The sequence below is a fragment of the Charadrius vociferus genome, unplaced genomic scaffold, assembly GCF_000708025.1.
Source record: "Charadrius vociferus isolate BGI_N301 unplaced genomic scaffold, ASM70802v2 scaffold31, whole genome shotgun sequence".
Taxonomy (NCBI): domain Eukaryota; kingdom Metazoa; phylum Chordata; class Aves; order Charadriiformes; family Charadriidae; genus Charadrius; species Charadrius vociferus.
Window position 1 is genome coordinate 2,209,597 of NW_009646966.1, and position 21,690 is coordinate 2,231,286.

Below are 21,690 nucleotides of genomic sequence, written 5' to 3' on the forward strand. Positions count from 1 at the left end.
TCTAGAAATATGTTGAATCCCTGACTTCAATGTTCTAATGTTAATTTTATTAGTGTATATTGTCATTATAACAGAATATTGTCTTTATGGAAAATATTGCACACATTCTATTACAGCCATGTAACATTAATAATACATTCACAAATTGAATTTCATTACTAAGCCATTGTTTCTTAGAAGAAGAAGTTGTTCATACTGATGTTCCAGACCTGGGTAATATATCTGCATCCCAAAACACCCAGATCTTTGTTTATTCCTAACAATTAAGAATTTCTGGAAACAACTGTAGTCTATGTTTTCTGCAACATTTCTGCTAATTTAGTATAATTAGTTTAATAGCAAAGTATGTTAATAGCAATACGTATTAGTAACAATTTCTTTTACCCTTCTTTGTTAGATGTTCAAATGAAAGCTAAAGATAGCACTGTTTTTTTTTAAGAAAGAAAAAGGAGCACTGTGTTGGTGCTACCCATGTTTCTTCTCTGATAAAACAGGTTCTAATATACATGTGAACTACAGTTGGGATTGTACCAGCTGCTATGCTTAAATCACTGATCCAGTGACTTTTTATAATTGTTGTCTCTAGAATTGTGCTTCCTGCAAATGTGTATTCTGTATGTAAAGTATCTGTATGTATTTATTCTCATCTATTAATGAAGTATTCACAGGTGGTTTTTTACTTTTAACAGGAAGGAAAAAGTAATCTAATTTGGGATCAAAGTCACTATGTGGAAAAAACGTTTTTTCTTTTGGTCTTTACTTCTGGCTGTGACAACAACCCAGATAGTATACGGACAAAACAGAAAAAAAGGAAAGAATTCTTATTCTCTCATGCAAAAAGATGAAGGTAAAACCATTTTCTTAAAATTTCTGATTAACCATGTTGTATGTCTCCACATATTTCAGGATAATTAGCTAGTAATTGACAACCTAGGTGTGCATTTATAAAATGTGATTTATTTTCATTATCAAGCCTGGAAACTACTGTGGTGACATTTACTTGGTCATGGACTCCAGTTTGATCTATGATTTTCATTGACATGCATATCTCTTTTAAGAGAAATGATAAAGAGCCTAATTTTTACTTTGCACTTGCATGAGGAAAATTTTGTATACAAAATCAACTAAAATGCTAAAACAGTCCCATCAAGACCCTAATTTGAAAGTTTTTGTCTGTAGACTGTATTTAATAATACTGGTATGAAGTAGAGTAACTTAAATTTTACTTCAGTAGAATTTCTTGGCATTTACAGTGAAATTTATCCTTAGAACTTTTACTGGGAAGACAGAGAAATCCTTGGGGAGATGATTTGAGGAGTGGGATTGTTGCAGAGAAGTATCTGAAATCTGTTGTGCAGGTGTGCCCATCATTCATAAGTTTAACTTTCTTGTTCTGTTACAGGTGATACGTGTCTTGTTGATATAGTCTTTATCTTGGACAGTTCAGAAAGTGCCAAAAATCAGTTGTTTGATTTACAGAAGAATTTTGTTCAAAACTTAACTGACAGCATTTTTCAGATGAAGCCAGTTAAGTCTCAGAAGTATAGTGTCAAATTAGCAAGTATGCAGTTCAGCAGCACAGTCAGCATTGATCATCCCTTTACAGCCTGGAAAAATGTGCAGCATTTTAAAGAGAAAATCAAGTCGCTGGGCTTTATTGGCCATGGCACCTACTCCTATTACGCAATTTCCAATGCCACTCAGATGTTGAAAACTGAAGGTCGTAAGAGAAGTGTGAAAGTGGTTTTTTTGATGACTGATGGTGTGGATCATCCAAACAGCCCTAATGTCCAGGGTATAGCCACAGCAGCTAGGAGTCTTGGGGTACATTTTTTTACCATTGGCCTTTCTAAGAAAAAAGTCCAAGAAGAAAAACTGCGGATCGTATCTGGTGATTCATCCTCTAAACGTGTCTTATGCCTGGATGATCAGAACCTGATAGTTGATGTAGCGTTGGAACTGGTAAGTAAAGCTGATGTTAATCTTGTCACCCGTCTATCCATGGCAGATTTCATTTAACTTTGATAGGTGAGTCCTGAAGGCAGTGCAGAGGTTTGCAGGTGAACCAGGGCTGGAGCTGGCCTCAGGTTTGGAAGTTTAGGAAGCCTGTGAAGGTCGTGTGCGACATCTGCACGAGCTGGACTCCAGCATTGGTAGCAGAGAAGGTCAGTAACTATGAGCTTAAGAATTAACTTCAAGAAAGTCTGCTGAAGCCAATAGAATTTTTTCAGATGACTTGTGTGGAATCAGGTTTCTAAAGTAGTACAAATCTGCCACTGTAGTTCTTAATTAAGGGCACTTAGATATCTCCCCTTCTACTGCAACATAAGGCACACATAGGAAAAGGTAGGGAATACTGCTGACTTAATTTCTTACTTTGGAGTGGACAATAGCGTTGCTGTGGGAGAGATGTCAGCTGGGAATTCACCTTTCTCTCTTCTGAGCAATAATGTGCAAAGTATTGGGGCAGCCTAGGAAGTGTTTGCGGTTTAAAATCCTAGAAAATATTTCTAAGTAAGACAAGACTTTGCAAATAATAAATTAAGACAATTTGGAGGGAAATAATTCTTAGAAAACACAATAGCTTTAATTAGGGAGTAGCCCATACAGTGTTTATATAATATTTTTGTAGTCTCTTAAGGGTGGTAAAAAACTAATTGGAAAACTTAAAATCAGAAGTAGAAACTTGCTAGTTGATACGTCTAAAAATAAATTACTACATTGTGCAACTGAGCACGTGACTAGAGATCTCACAGACACAGTAAGTGAAAGGCATTTCTGAAGTAATTCATGTTGTTGCAAGTCTATGTTTTGTACCTGTGAAAGTAGATATTTACAAAAGAAAAATTCTTCCCTGAGATCTCATGGAACGGTGCTGTCGTGAGGAATATTTTTGTGGTGCATGTCTCTGCTACATGAGGAGTCAGGACAGAGTAAGCTTCTTTCTCCCAGCCGCTCTCCAAGGAGTTGTGTGCCTCGACAATAATAGCTCAGCTGCACTGATCGAGGGACAGGGTATTTTCCAGCACATGGGGGATGTCTCTGAGCATATGCTAGTACTTTAGAAGGTAACTTGTTCTCATGGATAAGGCTGATAAAATCACTGAGTCCTTCCCCTATATATTACGTTAGTAAGACCTTCCATAGTAAGGCCTTTCATTAGGAAGTCTTTTCATATTCCCCTTGTTAGCATTTTTCCTTAATATTGTCTATTTAACTGTCTCATCACATCTCCTTTGTTTTCTGGTCATTATGAGTCACATGAAGCAACCCCTATTCCTACCAGAGAACCCTTTTTCATACAAGTAGTTCCACAGACTGGTTCTTACCACTGTGAGGAAGGGATGAAGGATGAAGGTAATCACATTCTTTACCATTCACCTTGGAAATTCTGTAAACTTGAGAAGAAAAGTGGTTAAATTAGTACTCTGTTAAATTAAATCTATATGAAAGTGATATTTTTCTTTTCTTTTCAGGAAGCCTTGCTTCAGAAGCAGGTAGGTTTTTTGAGTTTTGTGTGTTTTGATTACTCTTATTCATACTAGATCTCCTGATGTCTGCTGCTTCTATAATGCAACAATACTCCAGGATTAATCAACCTTCCTTTCCTGAGTAAAGTTTCTGACCATGGTTGCTCTTATTTTAACTTCCATCCATTTCTTCCATCCCTTCCCCTGAGAAGTCTACAACTTCTGTTCGTTAGTGGGTAGAAGCAACAGCAAGACAAAGAACTCTTACTACCAGACTGGAATAGGACTTGTACAACACATGCAAGTGTGTTAGTGGTCTTACTAGAAAACAAAAGCAATGTCAAAATTGTCAAAAATTACATAAGATTTCACAGTACTATATACTGTGTATATGCTACCTAAAATATTTGTAGTTACAGAAGTAACGGATTTATTTGTTTTTGTTATAAATAAATCAAGCAGCTGATTTTGATTGGTTTATACAGAAGTGTAATGTTGATTATATAACAAATATATGTATTAGAAGATTGTTTATTTGCTGTTATTCCACTTTTATGTACTCTAGTCTGTGGCTAGGCAAAACCAGAGTTTTCGCTTTAAAAATTTGAAATAATACATTTGGAAACTGTTCTCCTTAATGTTTCTATTAACCTTTCAGTGTATGCGGAAGAACTGTGGGTGTGAAAAGGGAGTAAAAGGAGACAAAGGTGATTCTGTAAGTATGCATTCATTTGAAAAGCCTCCAGAATTTGAATTTTAATCATTGAGATCAATGTTGCACAGTATTTTAATTGGTTGCTGTCTGTAAAAAGCAAGACATTAACTGTGCATGTACTGCAAAAAGAAGTGATGTATCATAGCATATCATTGTGAAAGGCCTCTTTTACAAGAGCTCAGAGAAAAATCTATCCATAATCATGTACTATCTTGGAAATATATTTATATTATTGGATAATGAAACACTGTGGTACATAATTCTGAAGCCCAAATCAAAAAGTTATTCTTGAATCTTGCAACAGGGAAGGAAAGATCCATTAGACAAAAGTTTAGTTCCACCAGCAGCTTCTGTTTGTGTAAGGGATAAAGGTTCAAAAATTGAGGGTGATGGCATGTATGAAGAAAGGTCTAAAACTCTGCCTCCAACGCTCTTTTCTCTTGTGATACTTCAACACACAACTGTTTCTTGGCTCTGGTAAAGAAGAGAGAAGTGGGAGTTCAGACAGTATGTGACCTGTTTGATTCCTTTTGTATCTTTAGTAGCTCACCCAGAGACAACCAAGGTACATACAGAGGGTTTTGCCTTTCTCCCTAGACAGTAAGCAATTGGTCAACCATATGTGTAGCAGGTTATAACAGCAGGGCCTGTCATCCAGTCCCTTGGCTCTGGATAATATGCATCTGGAACTAAACCCCCCGTTTCTAATTTAAAATTTAAGATCTGAGAATTTTAAGTTATTTTGTCCAAAATATTAGATGTAACCGATTATATATGTATTTTTTTGTACACCAAGCTTTCTAGTCCCCACCTTCACAATCCTACAAGATAATGGTGTAGTAACTTTTTGTTTTGGGGCTGCTGAATATTGACATTAAGCTGTTCTGTGCACAGGTTTTTTTTATGCAAAGAAGATCAGAAACTGTATGTTTTCTGTGACACCTTCTTGGTTAGATTTTCAAATACTTTGTAGAAAATGTATTTATAGTTCAATATTGATTAAAAAAAAAATGACAGATTCCTTATAATACCATGGGTTTTTTTAGCTAAGTGAAAGTAGTGTCACTTCTGCCATGCATGAATCAGCGTGGGTTTCTGCCTAACCTTATTCCAGAATTATTTTGGGCTGCCCCAAGATACAGTCTTAGAGAAACTGGAGAATTTTATGCTCACAATTGGTAGTAACATTTTCCTGCATTGTTTCAGGGCAGTGCTGGTAACAGAGGGGAAAAAGGTGAGCCAGGACCAAAAGGAAACAAGGTAACGTGAATTAAAAAAAATAAAGCAAATTTCTATCAAGTTTTATTCAAACCATAGGAGAGAATATAGCAAAGGAAAAGTATGTTGAAATATGATTTAAAAGATTGACTTTTGCAATGAGAGGTTTATAGTTAGCTGCTTTAGAAGTGAGAGAAAGAAATTTGAAACTGCTACCAAGTTAACACTGCCTATCATTACAGTTTTTCTGTGACAGCAGAGGTCTGAATCTCGCTGAAGGCTCTCTAAGCTCTGCAAAGTTTTCTAACAATGCACTAATCTCTTGAGCAGAGCGGCTTGCTCTGATGACTAAGATTTCAGTCATCTAATAACAGTAGTTGAGTTTTCTGTTCAATGTTCTGTTTAATGTTCAGGAATTGTGTGTCCTTGATTATGGGAGGAAGAAGTGTGGATGTCAGTAAATAGGAAAAGCAACTTCTACTCCTGAAACAGTGTTCTTGGTTTTAGTGCAACAGAGAGAAATAAAAAAGCAATACATATATCAGTTGTATTCCTTTGCTTCCAATAGGGCGATGCTCAAAAAGGAGATCATGGAGAAAAAGGTGAAGAGGTAAGTGACTTCTACAGTGCTAACTCGTATTTGGTCTTTTCAGATTATCTTCCAGATCCTGATTCATAGTTTAGTTCCACTGAACTGAAAATGTGTTTTCCAGTTTTCACACATGTACTTTATTCAATTATTTAGAGCACCTAAACTAAGTTCTGGTTTAGAGAAGTGTCTGTACTGAGAGAAAGAGTCTAACCATGTGCTGAAGTATAGAGATGGGATGCTACTGACAAAAGGAACTTTTGTAGCTTGCATTAGACTTATCCCAAAGATGGAATTGAAAATGTCCTCGCTAAAAACATCGAGCTGGTTATACAGTGGCTTCTGACATTTGATATTTCTCAGCTTGAGTTCTTGTTGATTCACAGTAGAAAGATTAACACTACTCCATGCATAAGATCAGTTCAGTTTAAAAGTCCCATGTAAATGGTAGCGTATATCTGCTAAGAGGCTGGCAAACTGAGTGATGTATTTACAGCTAATGTTATGATGAAAAAATACACATCTAAATTTGCAGAGCATTATGTGTTAAATGATTTCAGATAGATATTTTATTATTGTGAATAGTTAAACTTCTGAAATGTAATTCTTTACTGTTGGGTTTTTTTCCTACTTAAATTAGCAGTATGTTACGCCTTTGCTTTCTCTTTTATGATTTTTTTCCTTTTATTTTTTTTTATTTTCACATAGGGAGCTCCTGGCTACAAGGGAGACAAGGTAAGATTTTTATGGAATAGAAGTAGTCTGGAAATAGATTGTCACTTGCTGATAGTGTATGTGAAAGAATGGAAAGAAGAGTCTGTCTTGTCTTTTTGTCATGAGAGCTCCTAATGCAATCCCTAGAAGTAAATTAATCATTTATGTAAATTCTTGCAGACTGGCTTGTTGGAATTAAAAAAATCAGAAAATGTAATCTAAATATAAAAAGAAAATGTCAAAGACCAAAAATAAAGCTTCCGGAATGAAAAAGTTGAGGGTTGAATAAGAGGTTAAGTAGAAAGAATGCTAAATTGTTTACTATAAACACAAGTAGATGTGGCAATCATTAACTTTCAAAAAACTTACCACAAGGAAGTTTACTTTTAAGCTAATTATAACTTGCTCAGGGAATACTTGATAAAAAAAATCTTGATGGGCTTTCCAAGAAGCTAAAATATTGTACGCTTCAATGACTTTGCAAGATTCTAGAGCTGAAATTTATGTTGCAAACTGGACCATCATAGCCAGAACAGATAATCCCATTTTGACTTTGCTTGGTTTGGACACATCTCTCTACATTGTTAATAAAAGCAGTGCCTCTCTGAATCTTTGTATTCATTAGAAAAACTCTTCAGTCAATTTTATGGAAACATTTCATGGAGATGGGAAAAGTAGAGTCATACGTCTACTCTTCATATGTCTATTGATATGTTAACTCATCAGTGGAACACATTAGTAATTCTCTTCATTCCATTTGTACAATCTTGTAATTGTTATTCAAGAAAATCTCAGACATCACAGTAATGAAATGAGAATATAGAGAGGATCTCTGGAGGCAGTGCAGCGAGGTGGAAAAATACAGCAAAACTTATTAGATATTAAATGTTTTATCCTCTTATGATGTAGGTTGGAAATTTTGTAGGCATTCTCAGAGAGAAAAAGTATCTATCTTGAGTAGAGCAGGCCATAACTTTTACAGACCCTATCTAATGATGCCACTCTCAGGTCCTCAGAATCTACTGAACTTCTTGTGCTACTGAACTGCTTGCACAGTCTTTAATGCACGTAGAGTAATCAAAACATCTTGTTTAGCTGTTAATCTTTTGATTTCTTATAAAGGGTGAAAGAGGAGAATGTGGATCCCCAGGAATAAAAGGGGAAAGAGTAAGTATAATTTTTATTTGAACTGTTTCAAGTTGATGAAGATACTAGAAGATCATGTAACATATTCATAAACATGGCTTGTAAAGATTACTGTAAATTTGGAACTTCTTATAATTCCATGGTAATAGAGATACATTCACAGTAGAAATGATTCATAGAAACTGAACCCACAGTTCACCATATTCTTTTTTTCCATTTTGCAGAAGAAATGTAGTCACTTACCTAAAAAAAAGCAGTCCTGACCAATGCCAAGCCCTGCTTACAAAGGACTGTGAGCATGTTACAGAGTTCACCAGATTTTTTTCCTTAAAATGTTAATTTTAACTCAAGTGTATAAAGTTAGATTACAAGCAACCACACAGCCTGAACAACTTTGAGGTCTACCAGCCCATCTGTGCTGATACATGTTCACACTTTTATCTGGTCCTCCTCTTCTTTTAACCTGAAGTGCAGAAGTGATAGAAGTGAATATAGATTTTTACCTGGTTTTTACACTCTGAAAGGTGGAAGGATAATGTACTCCTGAATGAGATAATCATGTGCCTTGAGTTCATGTAAGCAAGTTTGTATGAGTGCTACAAACCACTGATTTATAGTTAGAGTTGTTAAGTACTACCAACTAAATTGCAACTGATCATTCTATTAAAGCACATTTCTACAGTTTTGACATCAGTTTTAACTTCTTCACTTTTAACATTCAGTTTTAACGTTTATCAAAGACCAACTTGATAAGTTTGTGGTTCCTGGAACCTGCTATTTGATGATTAATTTCAGGTAGGAATTAGGAAATATTCAAAGTACCAGTATTTGTCACAAAGGAAAAAGGGCATTATACTATAATAAAAATCTGAAGGCTGAGAATATCTTGTGAGATGCTGGGGTTCAAAATGGCAGCAAGAGAGTCAGAAAAGGCTGAAATGTCAATGAAAAAGGAGAAAGAGTTGCATCTCTAGAGGAAAAAAGAAAGATCATAACTTCTTTACTCAGGCAATATGTGAGAAATAGCACAAGGTTATGTGAAATGTCTACTAAGATAAAAGGAAGCTGTTCAGAAGCTGGCAAAGAACATAATCAAAGCAGCCAGGAAATCTGGATGTAGAAAACATATGTCAGGGTTGCTGGAAATTTGCTTGTTTCATTTCTGTTGAGGACAGTGATGAAAAAAAAAGTTTGACATCTGCAGAGGATCAGAGATTATAATGGATTATGGTCTTCAAGAACTTAGTGAACAAATGAAAATTACAGTCAATTCCAGAATTCCCAGCTTCACATTTACAAATGCGGAAGGCAGAATAAATTTTTTTTTTTTTTTTTTATGCTGGAAAGAAATCATCAGAAACAGAACATACATGGCAAAATGTATGAGAAATAAGTTCAATATTCCAAGGTGGATCTTTAACTGCAGTGATGGATATTGAAGCATAATTGGCAGTAGTGTTGTCTGATTTGAAAATGTTCCATTTTTCCCCTGCTGCTTTCCAATCTCACTAATCAGAGTCCAGCCAAGGTTTTGGTGCTGTGAATCTGAGTTTCTTCAAAAGTTGTTCAAGCTTGACATTGAGACAGTTTGTGTTTGGCTTTGAAATCAAAGCTGACTCCAATCATGTGTGTATATTCTACCAAAAGTAGTTATCATTGTATCAGCAGACTGTTGTTTGTGCCATCCACTGCTTGTGTAGTTTTGTAAATGGCGTAGAACTAAGTGGAGTTATCTGCTCTCTCTGATGGCTGATGCTTGGCCTGGGAGTAAAGAATTGTTAAAAAAATTCTGAATTGTTAAAAAATTCTGAATCTGAATCTGTAGGAGAAGCCAGTCAATGGGGTGTGGCAGCGTAGGTACCACTGCTGAATTCATCAGGGCTATTAGAAGTTCAAAATGTGACACATGCCTTGAAAAATGCTTGAAAAAAGTAGTCTGCCGGTGCCTCTGCGTGTGGAGAGGTTGCTAATTAGACAAAAGAGAGAGAAAAGACCAGTAAAGCATTTGCTGAAAGCTGTTTTTGCTTCAGAAATAAATTATAACTGAGTATTGAGTCAATGGGGAGTGAAATCTCATAGAATATGCCTTCTGGTGACTGAAGGAAAAATGGTGTAGCAGAAAGATTTATGAATAACCTACAGTGGTGGTAACTGGTAAGAACGCATTAAATGGAGAAATGACAGCTAATGGAATAAAAAAATACAGCATTTTACTTTATTTGGGTGTGGTTTTTTAATGGGTTTTGTGAACTATTAGTGTGGCTCTGCCATGCTACTTCTCAGCAGTTTGAGTTAGTGCGACAAAGTTACCTGAAATTGTTCTGGTATAAGCACTGCTTTTTGAATAATTCTGTATCTACTATACTTCTATATTAAGTAGTCATCCACAATGTTTGTTATATATGAAAAGTGTTTTAACTAAATATTGAGGATGGAATGTAACAGGCAATTACTAAACGCAGGATGAGAACAGCAGTACTCTGGAGAGAATAAACTCCCTAGAAAATGCTTGAACAGAGATATGAGTTGTTACGTGTACACTGTCGTTTTCAATTCTTTAAAGCAATTTCCTATTAATCTGATAATTGAATCTTATTTTTCCTCAGGGTTTGGAAGGTCCTTTAGGCCCTAGGGGACCTCGGGGACCTCAGGTAAGAGAACTAAAAGCTACTAAATGAAAAGACAAGACGTTATATTCTCTAAGTTTCTTCTGTATACAACCTGTCAGTTCTGTGGAGAGCTGCACGTTTGGTGCATGAGGCACCAAGACAGCAGAGCCTGGCAGATCTTTATCTTTTGGAAACAATTTTCAAAGAAAAAGTCTTGTCTCCTGCTGCTGCTTAAAGCTATTTAGAGGTGTGTGGCCCACTTGGGGTCTCCAACTGCAGAGCTCTCCTCTTACCCTTAGAGTGTAATCATGCTCTGTCATACCCCTACTTGCCAAATTCCTTCTCTATTGCATGACAGCATCCACCTGTATCTTGGAAAGCCGTACACAGTCCTCCTGAAATATAAGGCAGCCAGAAAGACTGAAATTTGTTGGGGAGACTAAAATCTGCGGTAATTATTTAAAAACCTGAGTCTCAGTGTTATTAGGAGCAGAGATTGTTACCACTCTCAGATCAGTGATCATTTATTTGTTATCTGTGCAGAAGTCCAGATCATCCTCTTATCTCTTTGTAGCTGCTGAAAAGGGTTATTGCTGTCTTTGTGTTTCTTACAACCTGTGTAATTTCTATTAAAAAATTGACACTAAACGTCTAGAAACAGCTGCTGTATGGAGTAGAGATCTCGAGAAGTTATACCAGTCTCCTAGTAGATCCATAGGTGATGTGGCATGATGACAGCCAGCACTTGCCCGCACACGTCTCTATGGAGCCTGTTTCTGGGTTATATGAAAGAAAACATAATGGGGACATAACAGGGTAACAAAAATTTATCACATGGTATTAAGATGTGAACGTTTAGTCCTAAATGCCATTTTCTGTGGTTTTTTTAATTATGTTTTTCTCCTTACCTTTTGCTTGGCAATGGACATGCAATGAAAAAATTGTTAATGTATTAATTTATTATTTTATGCTCCAGTAATTCTGACGGGTAAGCAGTTAGCAAAGATGTGATCTGTGCCCCAGAAGATGACACTTACTTATTCTTGTTCAGTAAAAAATGGAAACACATGAGTCTATGAGATTTTTGGCCAATTTTGACAGGTAATAATGAGACAAATCAGATCACCAGCATTTCTCTACATAAATTCAACTCAGCAGGCAGTGTACATCCAGTTTTGAACACTCTGTAAAATACCATCTGCTGTTGCAAGTCAAGCCAGCTCTAAATTCTCATACAACGACATAACATGATTATTTTAAGGCAAAATATTTTTTCTATTATTTTTCATGTACAGCATCACTGCGATTACTCCTACATTATCCCAGTTTTGAACTTAATGTTACATATCATCATATAGTACAATGGTCTACCTTCAGTTTAGGTTTGAAAGGCTCATTACAAAAAAAAATCCCAACTGCTGGAGAACAGAAACAGATGAATGTACCACTACACAAGAGGACTAATCAATCGTTACAAGGATTTACTGTAATTCTGAGCTATGAGAACTAAGTAATTACCATGGGAACTACAACCTGCTTGATGACTAAAAGGAAGATAGCATGCAATGAGCTTGAGAATGATTTATCTTAACTTATGTATTTATATTAACAGATTATATTACGTATTTATATTAGCACACCCTGCCTCAAGCCTTTTTTCTGCTGGGACATTTCTCCATCTCGTGTCATGATCATAATTTTTTCCTTGGGAAGAATAGATTATAAAAATGTGATTTTTTGAAGTCTCTTTTGGAAATGCTTTTCAAGTACTAAGAGATTTTAAAGAAATATTTTATTTCTTTATATGACACCGAGGTACTGAAAGAATAAAGTAGAGTTTGCTTCTTTTGAAACATACAAAACTTCAAGATTCCTTTTAGTAAATAGTACTCAATTAAAACGCATAAACCAAGGAGTAAGACCATATAACTGTGAGTTTGTGCACAATACAGCACTTGGGACATCACTGTATTCTTACAAGACAGTTATTGCCTACTTTGTAAAGTTATGATTTGAGCATAATTTGGAACACTAACTATATTAATTTCATTCACTGTTTTCCCCTCAATATTTGATGTGTGGTCGTATAACTGTTACTTAGGCGTGTGATTTCATTCTTGCATGTTTTGTGCAAAAGCTGCAAAAGGAAAGGAGAGAATAATAAATATTTTTTCTGACTGGAAATCCATGGGATACAAAATCACAGATATTCCAAAATTTTCATATCTGTTTGTAAGCCAAAATGCAATATTTTGGAGGATTTACTACAGCTGTTAATGATGGTAGCTGAAAGGGATTATTTTTGTTTCTTTTGGGGTAGTCAGGCGTTTCCTGTAGTTTATCATATTTAAGAGAGGGAATGAACACACTCCAAGCACATTTTTGTGTCAGCAATGAAACCAATACATTTAGATTTGGGCCAGTTTGTGTCTTTTTATAAGCATAAAATTATCCATATTTGATCCAGCATTTGTACTACAATAAACTGTAATTTTGTGGTATTACTCTTTTGATAGCTTGGGATTTATTTTTTTTTCTTCAGTCACATAAAATATTATGAGGCTTCCACTTCATTTTGATTATCAGCTCTGTTAGCGGTAGTTGCAACAACGTTGACCAACCTGACCCACTGGGCAACCCAGGAGATGCCAGTGGGATGTTCACTAACTCACAAGTTGGTGAACTGAAGGGTTTCAGTAAGAGTTAAAGCTTTAACACTGGACTTGAGTGTAATCTATTCATCCTGTGATCCTATTGCTCTTCATAATTATCAGACCTACTTTTTTCCATCTGTTGTACCAGCCGCTGCTGTATGGGTGAAGGGACCTCCTCAAATGTCATCGCTCCAGACAGAGTACCTTACCTGCTCTGTCTCGTCCAAACAGCCATTAATTATTTCCTTGTGTGACGGGACACAGTGGTTGTAATAATGTCAGGGAATTAAAATTAATCTCAGGTCATCATCAGAGAGAGATGTAGAGGAAGCGATTTCTTACAAATGGAGCTAAATAGGCTGTGACAGCTTAGTTTATTTGCTTGGGCGGAAGAGACAATATGAAAATATGGCCAAGTCAGGAGCAGGAGGAGAAAGGAATGGAAAGCTTCAGATAAAACAGGTTCAAATCACATGGAGTAGTAAGATACCCTTTCTGCCAGCACTGGTTATTGAATATTAGCAATATTCAATGTGTTGGGCGCTTCACTGGATATGACGCAGAAAACTCTTGTCTTTTAGAGCTTGGCATTGTGCTACGTTTTACTGTACCCTGTTCACGCCAAATGCAAAAGAAACTTTACATGTCTCTTGAAAGGCAACTCACTCTGACTTTTTTGTAGGGTATCAGTGGACCTCAAGGTGAGCCAGGCCCAAAAGGCATTCAAGGAAGCAAGGTAAGATGTGTGTAGATGTTATTTATATAGGGAGAGAGGATGCAGAAACTCTGTGTAGAATCTTTACACTCTACTATCTTTTTTCCTCAGTAGTTTTTTGTTAGTGGTGTCCTTTGCACAGCAATATTGTACCTCACCTGCTTGGTGCCCCATAGTGTCATCATGTTATGAAGGTTTTGCATCGTTGGCACATACAGCCAGTTCTCCATCTGGATCTCCAAGCCCAGAGCTTGGGACAGCATTTTCTAGGGCCACGATAAGGTGCTATCAAGGACCTGCTGAGAGCCACAGCACTTAGGTTGGAATTTAAATCACCTGAATATGTGTCTTGTCTTCTGCTGTCACTTAGGAAGTTTTTCCTAGAATATTTTTGACTAAAATGCCTTGTGTTTGAAGTTTTTAAGTAATTCTAGATGGTGGTTATAAAATCTTTAGATTGAGTTTTCAAAGTAATTTTTAAGTGCTTGTGTACTGTAAAAACTCAAGACAGCTTTGAAATTGGTAGAGGTGTAAGATTTGATGGCGTTATATTTATAATAGATCATTTAGAGTTGTTGACCACAGCTTGTCAAGGAAAATCAGTTGGATAAAGTATCTGCTTAATATAGCCAATCTTCTGGTTTGCAAATCTTTGGGAAATTGCTTTATGTGAATACAGTTATCTCGCCCATGGGACAACTATTAACATCATTGCTCGGTACAGAAATATCTTTCATGTATCAGTTTGAAAATGTAGGGTCTAATGACAAAGACTTTCTACCACAGGATTATTGATAGCCTGGTTAATACAATACCATATCTACATTATACAAGGCAACTAAATTCACACTTAAGCGATTTGCCAAAGTTGCAATATTTAAACACTCATGTTTTGTTTCTTAGGCAACAATTTCATTTGAAGGTTCACAGACTTAAATTTAGATACAGGAAATGTTTATGGTAAAAGGTTTGGAATACTGGCATCCATCATGATTTTCCTCTTCCTGACAAATGCTTTTTCATACTTTTTATTTCTTCATCTTCTCAACAAAATGCTTGATTAGGAAAGCTGCTGCAGAATATTTCAGAACTGGAGAAAGAAAGAGGATGATGGGTCTGAAAGAAGCTATTCATACATGTGCTGGAAAAGTCATGCCTGTCTTTAACTTCAGCACAGCAAATGACAGTAATTTTTTTATCTGTCATTTCACACTGATGAGTCCAAGATAGTACTACCAGATACTTTTATTATAGACTAAATCGTATTTGTTGAATGTCGTTTGCCCTTGTCAGTCTCTTCACACACTTTTGTGTCTGTAAAATACATGCAACTCTCTCCAGAATTTATCTAGTTGGATATAATATTTATGGTCTCTTGTTATACTTCAGCTGCAGATTTTCAGTAGGGAGTAAGAAAGTTCCCTCCTTTTTCAGCTTCCAGCTCTGCAACCTGCTGATTAAAGTCTGTAGTCGAGGTTTTTCCAGGCTCAGGCATCTATCTTAACAGAAATATTGCCAGACAAGTTTAATTAAAAAAACTCTTAAAGTCTTTCTGATTATGTTTAGAGTATAGCAGACATGCATGAATGTTTAGAAGTTATCTCTTGTCCATACCTAGCGCCAAAGCTAACCTTTGGCATTTTGGAGCTTGTTTGAGATGAGTGAAAAATTTTTTAATGATCAGCACAGATAATCAGTGGCTGTTTACAGCTTAATAAACACCCATTCAGCTAGTAAAGGTCAAGGTCTTTTTTGGTTCAGACACATAGCAGTCTTTCCAATATCTTTTGTCCTTACAGAAGGATTATTCAGTTGCTCTTTTAAAATTAGTTTTCATGACACATAATACAATATCTCTGAAAAGTGGCAGTTATTTATAACTGCCTTGGATAAAATAAATAAGTCTATTCTTAGTGCAGTTCCTTACACCCGTGGCCTTTCCATGCTAAAACTTTCTGCTTTTTGAGCTGAACTAGTGACTTCACCCTGGTTTAACAGAGCTAAAGGCAGTTGCATGGCATTAGTATCAATGTGACATAATGCAGAACACCACCGCTGAACACTTTTATTCATTGTTAGTGGGCCATGTTGAGGTATGAAAGAGGAGATTCAGTCCCTCAAAATATAAGCTCCAGATCAAGCTCAGCCTACAGATGTTTTGGGTCTCGTTTGTGAAGTCTACAGTTCACTCCGATATCTGGCCAGCTCAGTCCATCCCACACTTGTGTAAGGCAGTGTCATATCCGTTCTCTTGCTTTGCAGTGCCAGGCAGCAGACACAGCTGGGGACAGTGTCATCTGTGTGCTGTCTGGATGCCACTGGCTCTGGCAGCCACCAGCAGGAGAGGGTCGGTGGCATTGCAACTCCAGCTAATTTAATTTGGCTTGTCTGAAGCAAGGTAGCAGGGAGTCCAGAAACATTGTCCAAGAAATCACTTCAAAGAACTTTTCACACCTTGCTGTTTCTGTTACTCATATGCATTTTGCTATTCTCTTTTAAGCTGCTGGCTCATCTACCACTGGCTGCACAATACTCTACTTCCATCCCTTTCCATGATATTGCCTTGTCATATTGCCAGTAATGGGTCAAATCTCTCTCAAAGTCCCACTGCCTGTGTTGACCAGCTTTCCACTGACAGCAACAGGAACTCGGCCACCCTGTTTCCAGGTTTAGGAGTGATATTATGGAGCTGAATCAAATCCTTAACCTCTGAAACTCTTTCTGATGCATGTCACAATAAGTCCCTGTCTTTAATAACCTCTTTAATAGACAAGCAAACTTTGTCACTTTACTTTTACCCTTTTTTTAAGTCATGTATATATGTGTTGAACATCCTACATCCTGCACAGAATGCAGCTCAGTGTGGCACTCACAAAGACCAGTTTTTGCTATTAAGCAAGCTTTAAAAAAAGTTTTCTGTATTTGCATGTCTAAACCACCTAAATAGTTTTATTACCACATATACAAACCTTCTCCATAAAGAGGCTGAGGCATTTAAAATGACAAATTTCAACTGTTTCTATAAAAATAAAAATACATGTTAACTCACCTTATATTATTATTAATTTACCTGACTAAATATATTTCCATTTATGCTGAACTTCTATGTTACAACTAAAACCTACAACACAGTATATAAAACGTAACAACTTTAAGAGAAAAACGTCAGAGACATTTCACTCAAACACAGTTCGGACATTTCACTCAAACACAGTTCGGAGTTGGGAACTGGCTATTGTCACGTGTATCTCCTGTCTTCTGAAGCAGTCATCTTGGTGCTGTTCTCCAAGCATATCCTGAGCAAAGCACTGAGATTATTCTGTTTCTTTTCTGGTTTATTGGCGTTCTATTGCCTATTGGCAATGATTCAATAGAAAGATGTTAAATTTACAAAAGAAAAATTATATTGTTAAAGCCAAATTCTGTTGTTTTCTCTCTCTCACTAACTTAAAATACCAAGAAAAAATACCATTCACAGCTGTGCTTTACATTTTCTTAGACGTTTGTGTCACTTTAAGGCATTCTTCATCAGCCACCACATATTATCTGCATTGTAACATAAAACAAATACTTGAATCAAAGTGTACCATATACCTCATTCCACTATAAATCATTTAAAGAAAATTTTAAAAAATTTTTTAGTTTGTTTAAGTTATCACAAACAACTAATTAATCGAATTTGCAGACCATCAATTTATAACCCTGGGTCTAAGGTAGAGACACTCAACTCTTGTCAAACAGTAGTTTGTAGGAGCAAGGAATTCAGATTTTGTGTTCCTTGTCTCACTAAGAATGCAATGATGGCCCACGATACAATTTTGCTGGCTGATGCAACCATTTCCAAAACCCCAGAAGACGCTATCTCACTTAGAAAAAGACTAAAAGTACCAGAAACAGAAAATTGGCAAAGAGAAAAACCACGCCACTCTTGGTTCTGCTCCAGTAATAGCCCATATTCCTCCCTAGATGGCCAGGAATTGGCTAGATGGCTGGTTAATAGGTGGTTTGGGGATTAAGTCAGTTGTGGTTGCTTTTGCTTGGTTTGATTCTCGAAGATCACATTGAAGTTGCTACAGGAAGCCATACGCTTTCAAAAGGGGACACAGGACATCAAGTCAGTATTCTTTATTAACAAAACCAAAAGATTTACTTGCTCTATAAATGTAATATATTCTATCATCAGAAGTAGTGTCCAGAATCATTATCCAATGAGAATCCCATTTCTCTTCCAACATTGCCAGTAACCTGTTATCTGCCATTTTCTTGCTTAGGTTGTACGTATCTCTTAACTTCATTGGTTAATACAGTAAAATAATGTCCTAACTGGTTACTGCATTTACTTTTGTTGGATTTATTTATTGCCACAAATATTATGTGGTTGTTTTCTTATTAGAAGACAGCTTTGCCCTTCAATAGCAATAAAAAATGGGAAAAATGCAAATATTCTAAGACAAAAGGACTTCATGCGTCTTGGTTTCCTCTCTTAAAAGGAAACGGAATCACCGTGATTTTTCTGGAAAACAGAGTTCTAAGAATGAATATAATGCCCTTTATTTTGGTCAAACCAATGTCTCAGCCCTAAGGCTCTGCTGCTTACATTTTTGCAAAGATAAAGTACCTCATTGGGGTCAACAATGTAAAATGTGCAGATACAATTTCCCCGAGTATTCTTGGTGTTAGATAAAAAATGAGATTTTCAACATGCATATTTCTATTAATTTATTAAAAATGGTAGGCATTCTTTTGTCTGTTTTCAGTTATTTATTAAAAAATGCTTAACTAATATTTATTTGAAAACAGCAACAACATATTCTATACAATAGCATCAGTAAGGTTGCATAAGAGTGTTTATTTTCAAGGTAATTTTGACAATGTTTTCCTTAGGGGAATAATAGTGACTATTCGCAAATTTCAGTGGACAATTTACAAACAGAATGCTATGGATACAGATTATAAAATTGGGGCATAAAATCAAGAAGTGGGCATGACCTGTGTTCCACTCACAAAGAAGTGATGAACAGGGAGTACTTGCGGTTTCCATTTCAGAAGTGACACTGGGTTTGTTTGTTTAAACTCTTAGAAAAGCTGCTGGAAATAAAGTACACATTTCTAGAAACCATGATACGTTCATGGAAAGACTAAAACCAACACATTCTTAAAAGCCACTGCAATAGTAAGAGCCTCACTGGAAAATTTCATATGCGTAGTAAGATTCTGAATTAGAGTTTAAAGTTGTATGAACGGACGTGTATTCGAACTTTTAAGGAAACAGTTAAGTTTGAATGTGGGTTCTCAAAGCAGTTATTCCCATAAAATCATTGTGGCATAATCCTGTGAAAAATCCATCATTGCATATTTCCCTGAAAATGTGACCCAAAATGAACTGCTAAGGGATGCTGCTTCTTCTCTGATGACATAAATTCTTTCCTTACTTATGTGGCAAGTTACATCTTTCCCAGAAGACTGAAAAATCCAATTTCACTGGAAAGACATATGGTCCCTAGGTACCTCAACTAGCTTAGAAGTACAAAGTATCAATAATATCTGTTAAAATATATATATCTACTTGCATTTTTCTTGCCAATGTTTACTTTAAAGATAAAATCATTATATTTGAAAGTTGATTTTTTACTATAGCTTAATCATTATCACATTATAGACTGAAATACAGAGTCTTTGTGTTCCTTACAGTATGTATGTGCTTTCTTAAAAGTAAAGAAATTATTTGTAGTGGGACTAACTGGTACTTATCATAACATAGCAAACTATATGTGGGGGCTAGACTGTTAAGTATGTTCCAAGCTTAAAACGGTACAGTTTTAATATGTAAAAATATTAAGCTCAAGATCAAGTGTAATTTTCTTTCCTGTTGCTCTAGTTGATAATAGGTGCCACCTGAAGGAAAATCCCAACAGGGAGAGAAAAAAGAGTTTGAGCAGTGTTAGACAAAGAAAATAATTATAAAGAAGCTACTTTGAAAAGCAGACTTTTCCTCCTATGTGTAGAGATAATTATATTATTGCCATCATGTTATGGTTTTAATAAATTCCACATTATCTGTAGCACCAAGACCATAGAAGAGAAAAGCCAGGCTTACTGATAGCCATATGAAGTTTGAAATATACAGTCTTTAAAATAGATTGAATAGTTTAAGTTTCCAAGTTTTGCATGTTGTCTGGTAGAAGGTGGGGTTTCTTTCTCCGTTAATATTCGGGCATCCTCTGCTATCAGTGAGTAAGCATTCAACAGAACAAAATTTTTGTGCTACCCTACGTGTTTTTTATCATAGGGGCTATTTACGCTGCCTACAGCAGTACCTATTAGTACAGCTGCTGTGAGGCAGATGACACGACACCCGTCATTGGAAAGAAAACTGTGTAATGTTTTTATCGTGGTTAGAAAAAGAGCTTTTGGAAAAACAAATGGAAAAACAATGGATGGGACTCCCATCTGCATTCAAGGCAGCGCATATATTAGCATAGCTCTAGCGTGTGGGGGAGCTTGCGAAGGAGCGAATGATTTGTGATAGGAAGCGTCCCTCGGAGTTGCTTTCCTTGGGAAGTTCTGTCAGGGGGTCAGAAATAGATACGAAACACAATGTCTGTTTGGACGACAGGACAAAAAATTTGGAAGACACTTTCCAAACACAACAAAGGGGGTTGGTTTATTATTTCAGCTGAGAGATGAGCCTGTATTTATCAAATGTTTTTTTTCAGAATGGAACGAGCTCCTACACCATTTCAGAAGTTTAGTTTTAACAATGTGCTTAGTGGCGTTTGCTGTGCCCAGAGTAGCCTACTTACACATAGTGGTGCTACATGCTGCTGAATAGATTATTTTTTTTAATATCTTGTCAACTTTGCATGCAGTCTTTTGCATTCATTCTCTGGGGCGTGCTAATACATCATGGCAGAAGAGGGATCCCAGGCTGCCTTCTCTGTGAAAGAAATGAGGACCGTGAATTTGAACAGCTAACATTTAGCCCACTGCCTGGCCTTACAGCAGCCTGTGCCTATTTCTTTCTCTCTGAGGCACATCTTCCTTGAAGCCGGGAAGTCCATCCCTAACCAGACTGTCTCCAGGCCCTAAAGCTACGTGGAGCTGTATCTTTTAGTGTTCCTGGTCAAGTGGAGAGCTGTTGAAGTAAGAGGTGGTGCTGAGTTAAGGGAGCCTATAGACTGAAAGGCAAAACTTCTTAGGCACCAGGCTGGTGTGCTTGGCTTAACGTTCGTCCAAAACCCATGCACCGTGCATCTTGACCAGCTTTGCAAGAAGCACAAACGTGGATAAAAGTGGCAGAAGCATCTCTGTCCTTGAGGGAGTGTCTTTGCATGGAAGTTTGCTTGCAAAACTTTCTAGGAAACCTTAATACAACTGTTTTACTGGTATAGATCCCATAGGGATGATTTTGCCCTGGAAGCAGAGCACACCACGGGACTGGATGTGTGTAACTACAGCATTGTGGCTTTGCTGGTACCGTTCTGCCACTGCACTTCTATGTATTGATGCACAGTCAGAAGCTGAACTTCCATTGATGCTTAGATGCTTGTGGCCTGTTGGCGTGAATGAAATTCAGTAGCCTAAAATACTATCATTGGAAATGAAATGAAAGCTTCTAAGCCACCAAACCCCTTCTGAAAATGTTGCTTTTAGTATATGTTATTTTCTAAAGAAATATTATGAAACATAGTTCCCCTACTTCATGTCTAAACAGGATCAGCCCCAAAAGTCCTGAAATTCAGCTAACTGTTGGCTTAAAGGACAACAGTACTTAAAGCAGAGAGTTTGTAAAGAGAATTAAAGAGGAGACAAGTACGAGCTTTGCTTGTATTATTCTTGGACGTCCCTAAATTTCCTGCT

The 21,690-nt window shown here is 36.6% G+C and overlaps 1 protein-coding gene across 1 annotated transcript in view; it reads left to right on the plus strand.

Annotated features, from left to right (window-relative positions):
• Positions 1 to 726: 726 nt before the first annotated feature.
• The window catches only part of COL28A1 (collagen, type XXVIII, alpha 1), a 67,281-nt gene continuing 46,317 nt past the window's right edge, over positions 727 to 21,690 (plus strand). Inside the window, exons 1-10 of the mRNA XM_009895338.1 lie at positions 727 to 847; positions 1,403 to 1,962; positions 3,477 to 3,497; positions 4,129 to 4,185; positions 5,392 to 5,445; positions 5,972 to 6,013; positions 6,701 to 6,727; positions 7,829 to 7,873; positions 10,459 to 10,503; positions 13,798 to 13,851. Coding sequence (XP_009893640.1) covers positions 727 to 847; positions 1,403 to 1,962; positions 3,477 to 3,497; positions 4,129 to 4,185; positions 5,392 to 5,445; positions 5,972 to 6,013; positions 6,701 to 6,727; positions 7,829 to 7,873; positions 10,459 to 10,503; positions 13,798 to 13,851 — 1,026 coding nt within the window. The remainder of the gene's footprint in view (positions 848 to 1,402; positions 1,963 to 3,476; positions 3,498 to 4,128; positions 4,186 to 5,391; positions 5,446 to 5,971; positions 6,014 to 6,700; positions 6,728 to 7,828; positions 7,874 to 10,458; positions 10,504 to 13,797; positions 13,852 to 21,690) is intronic.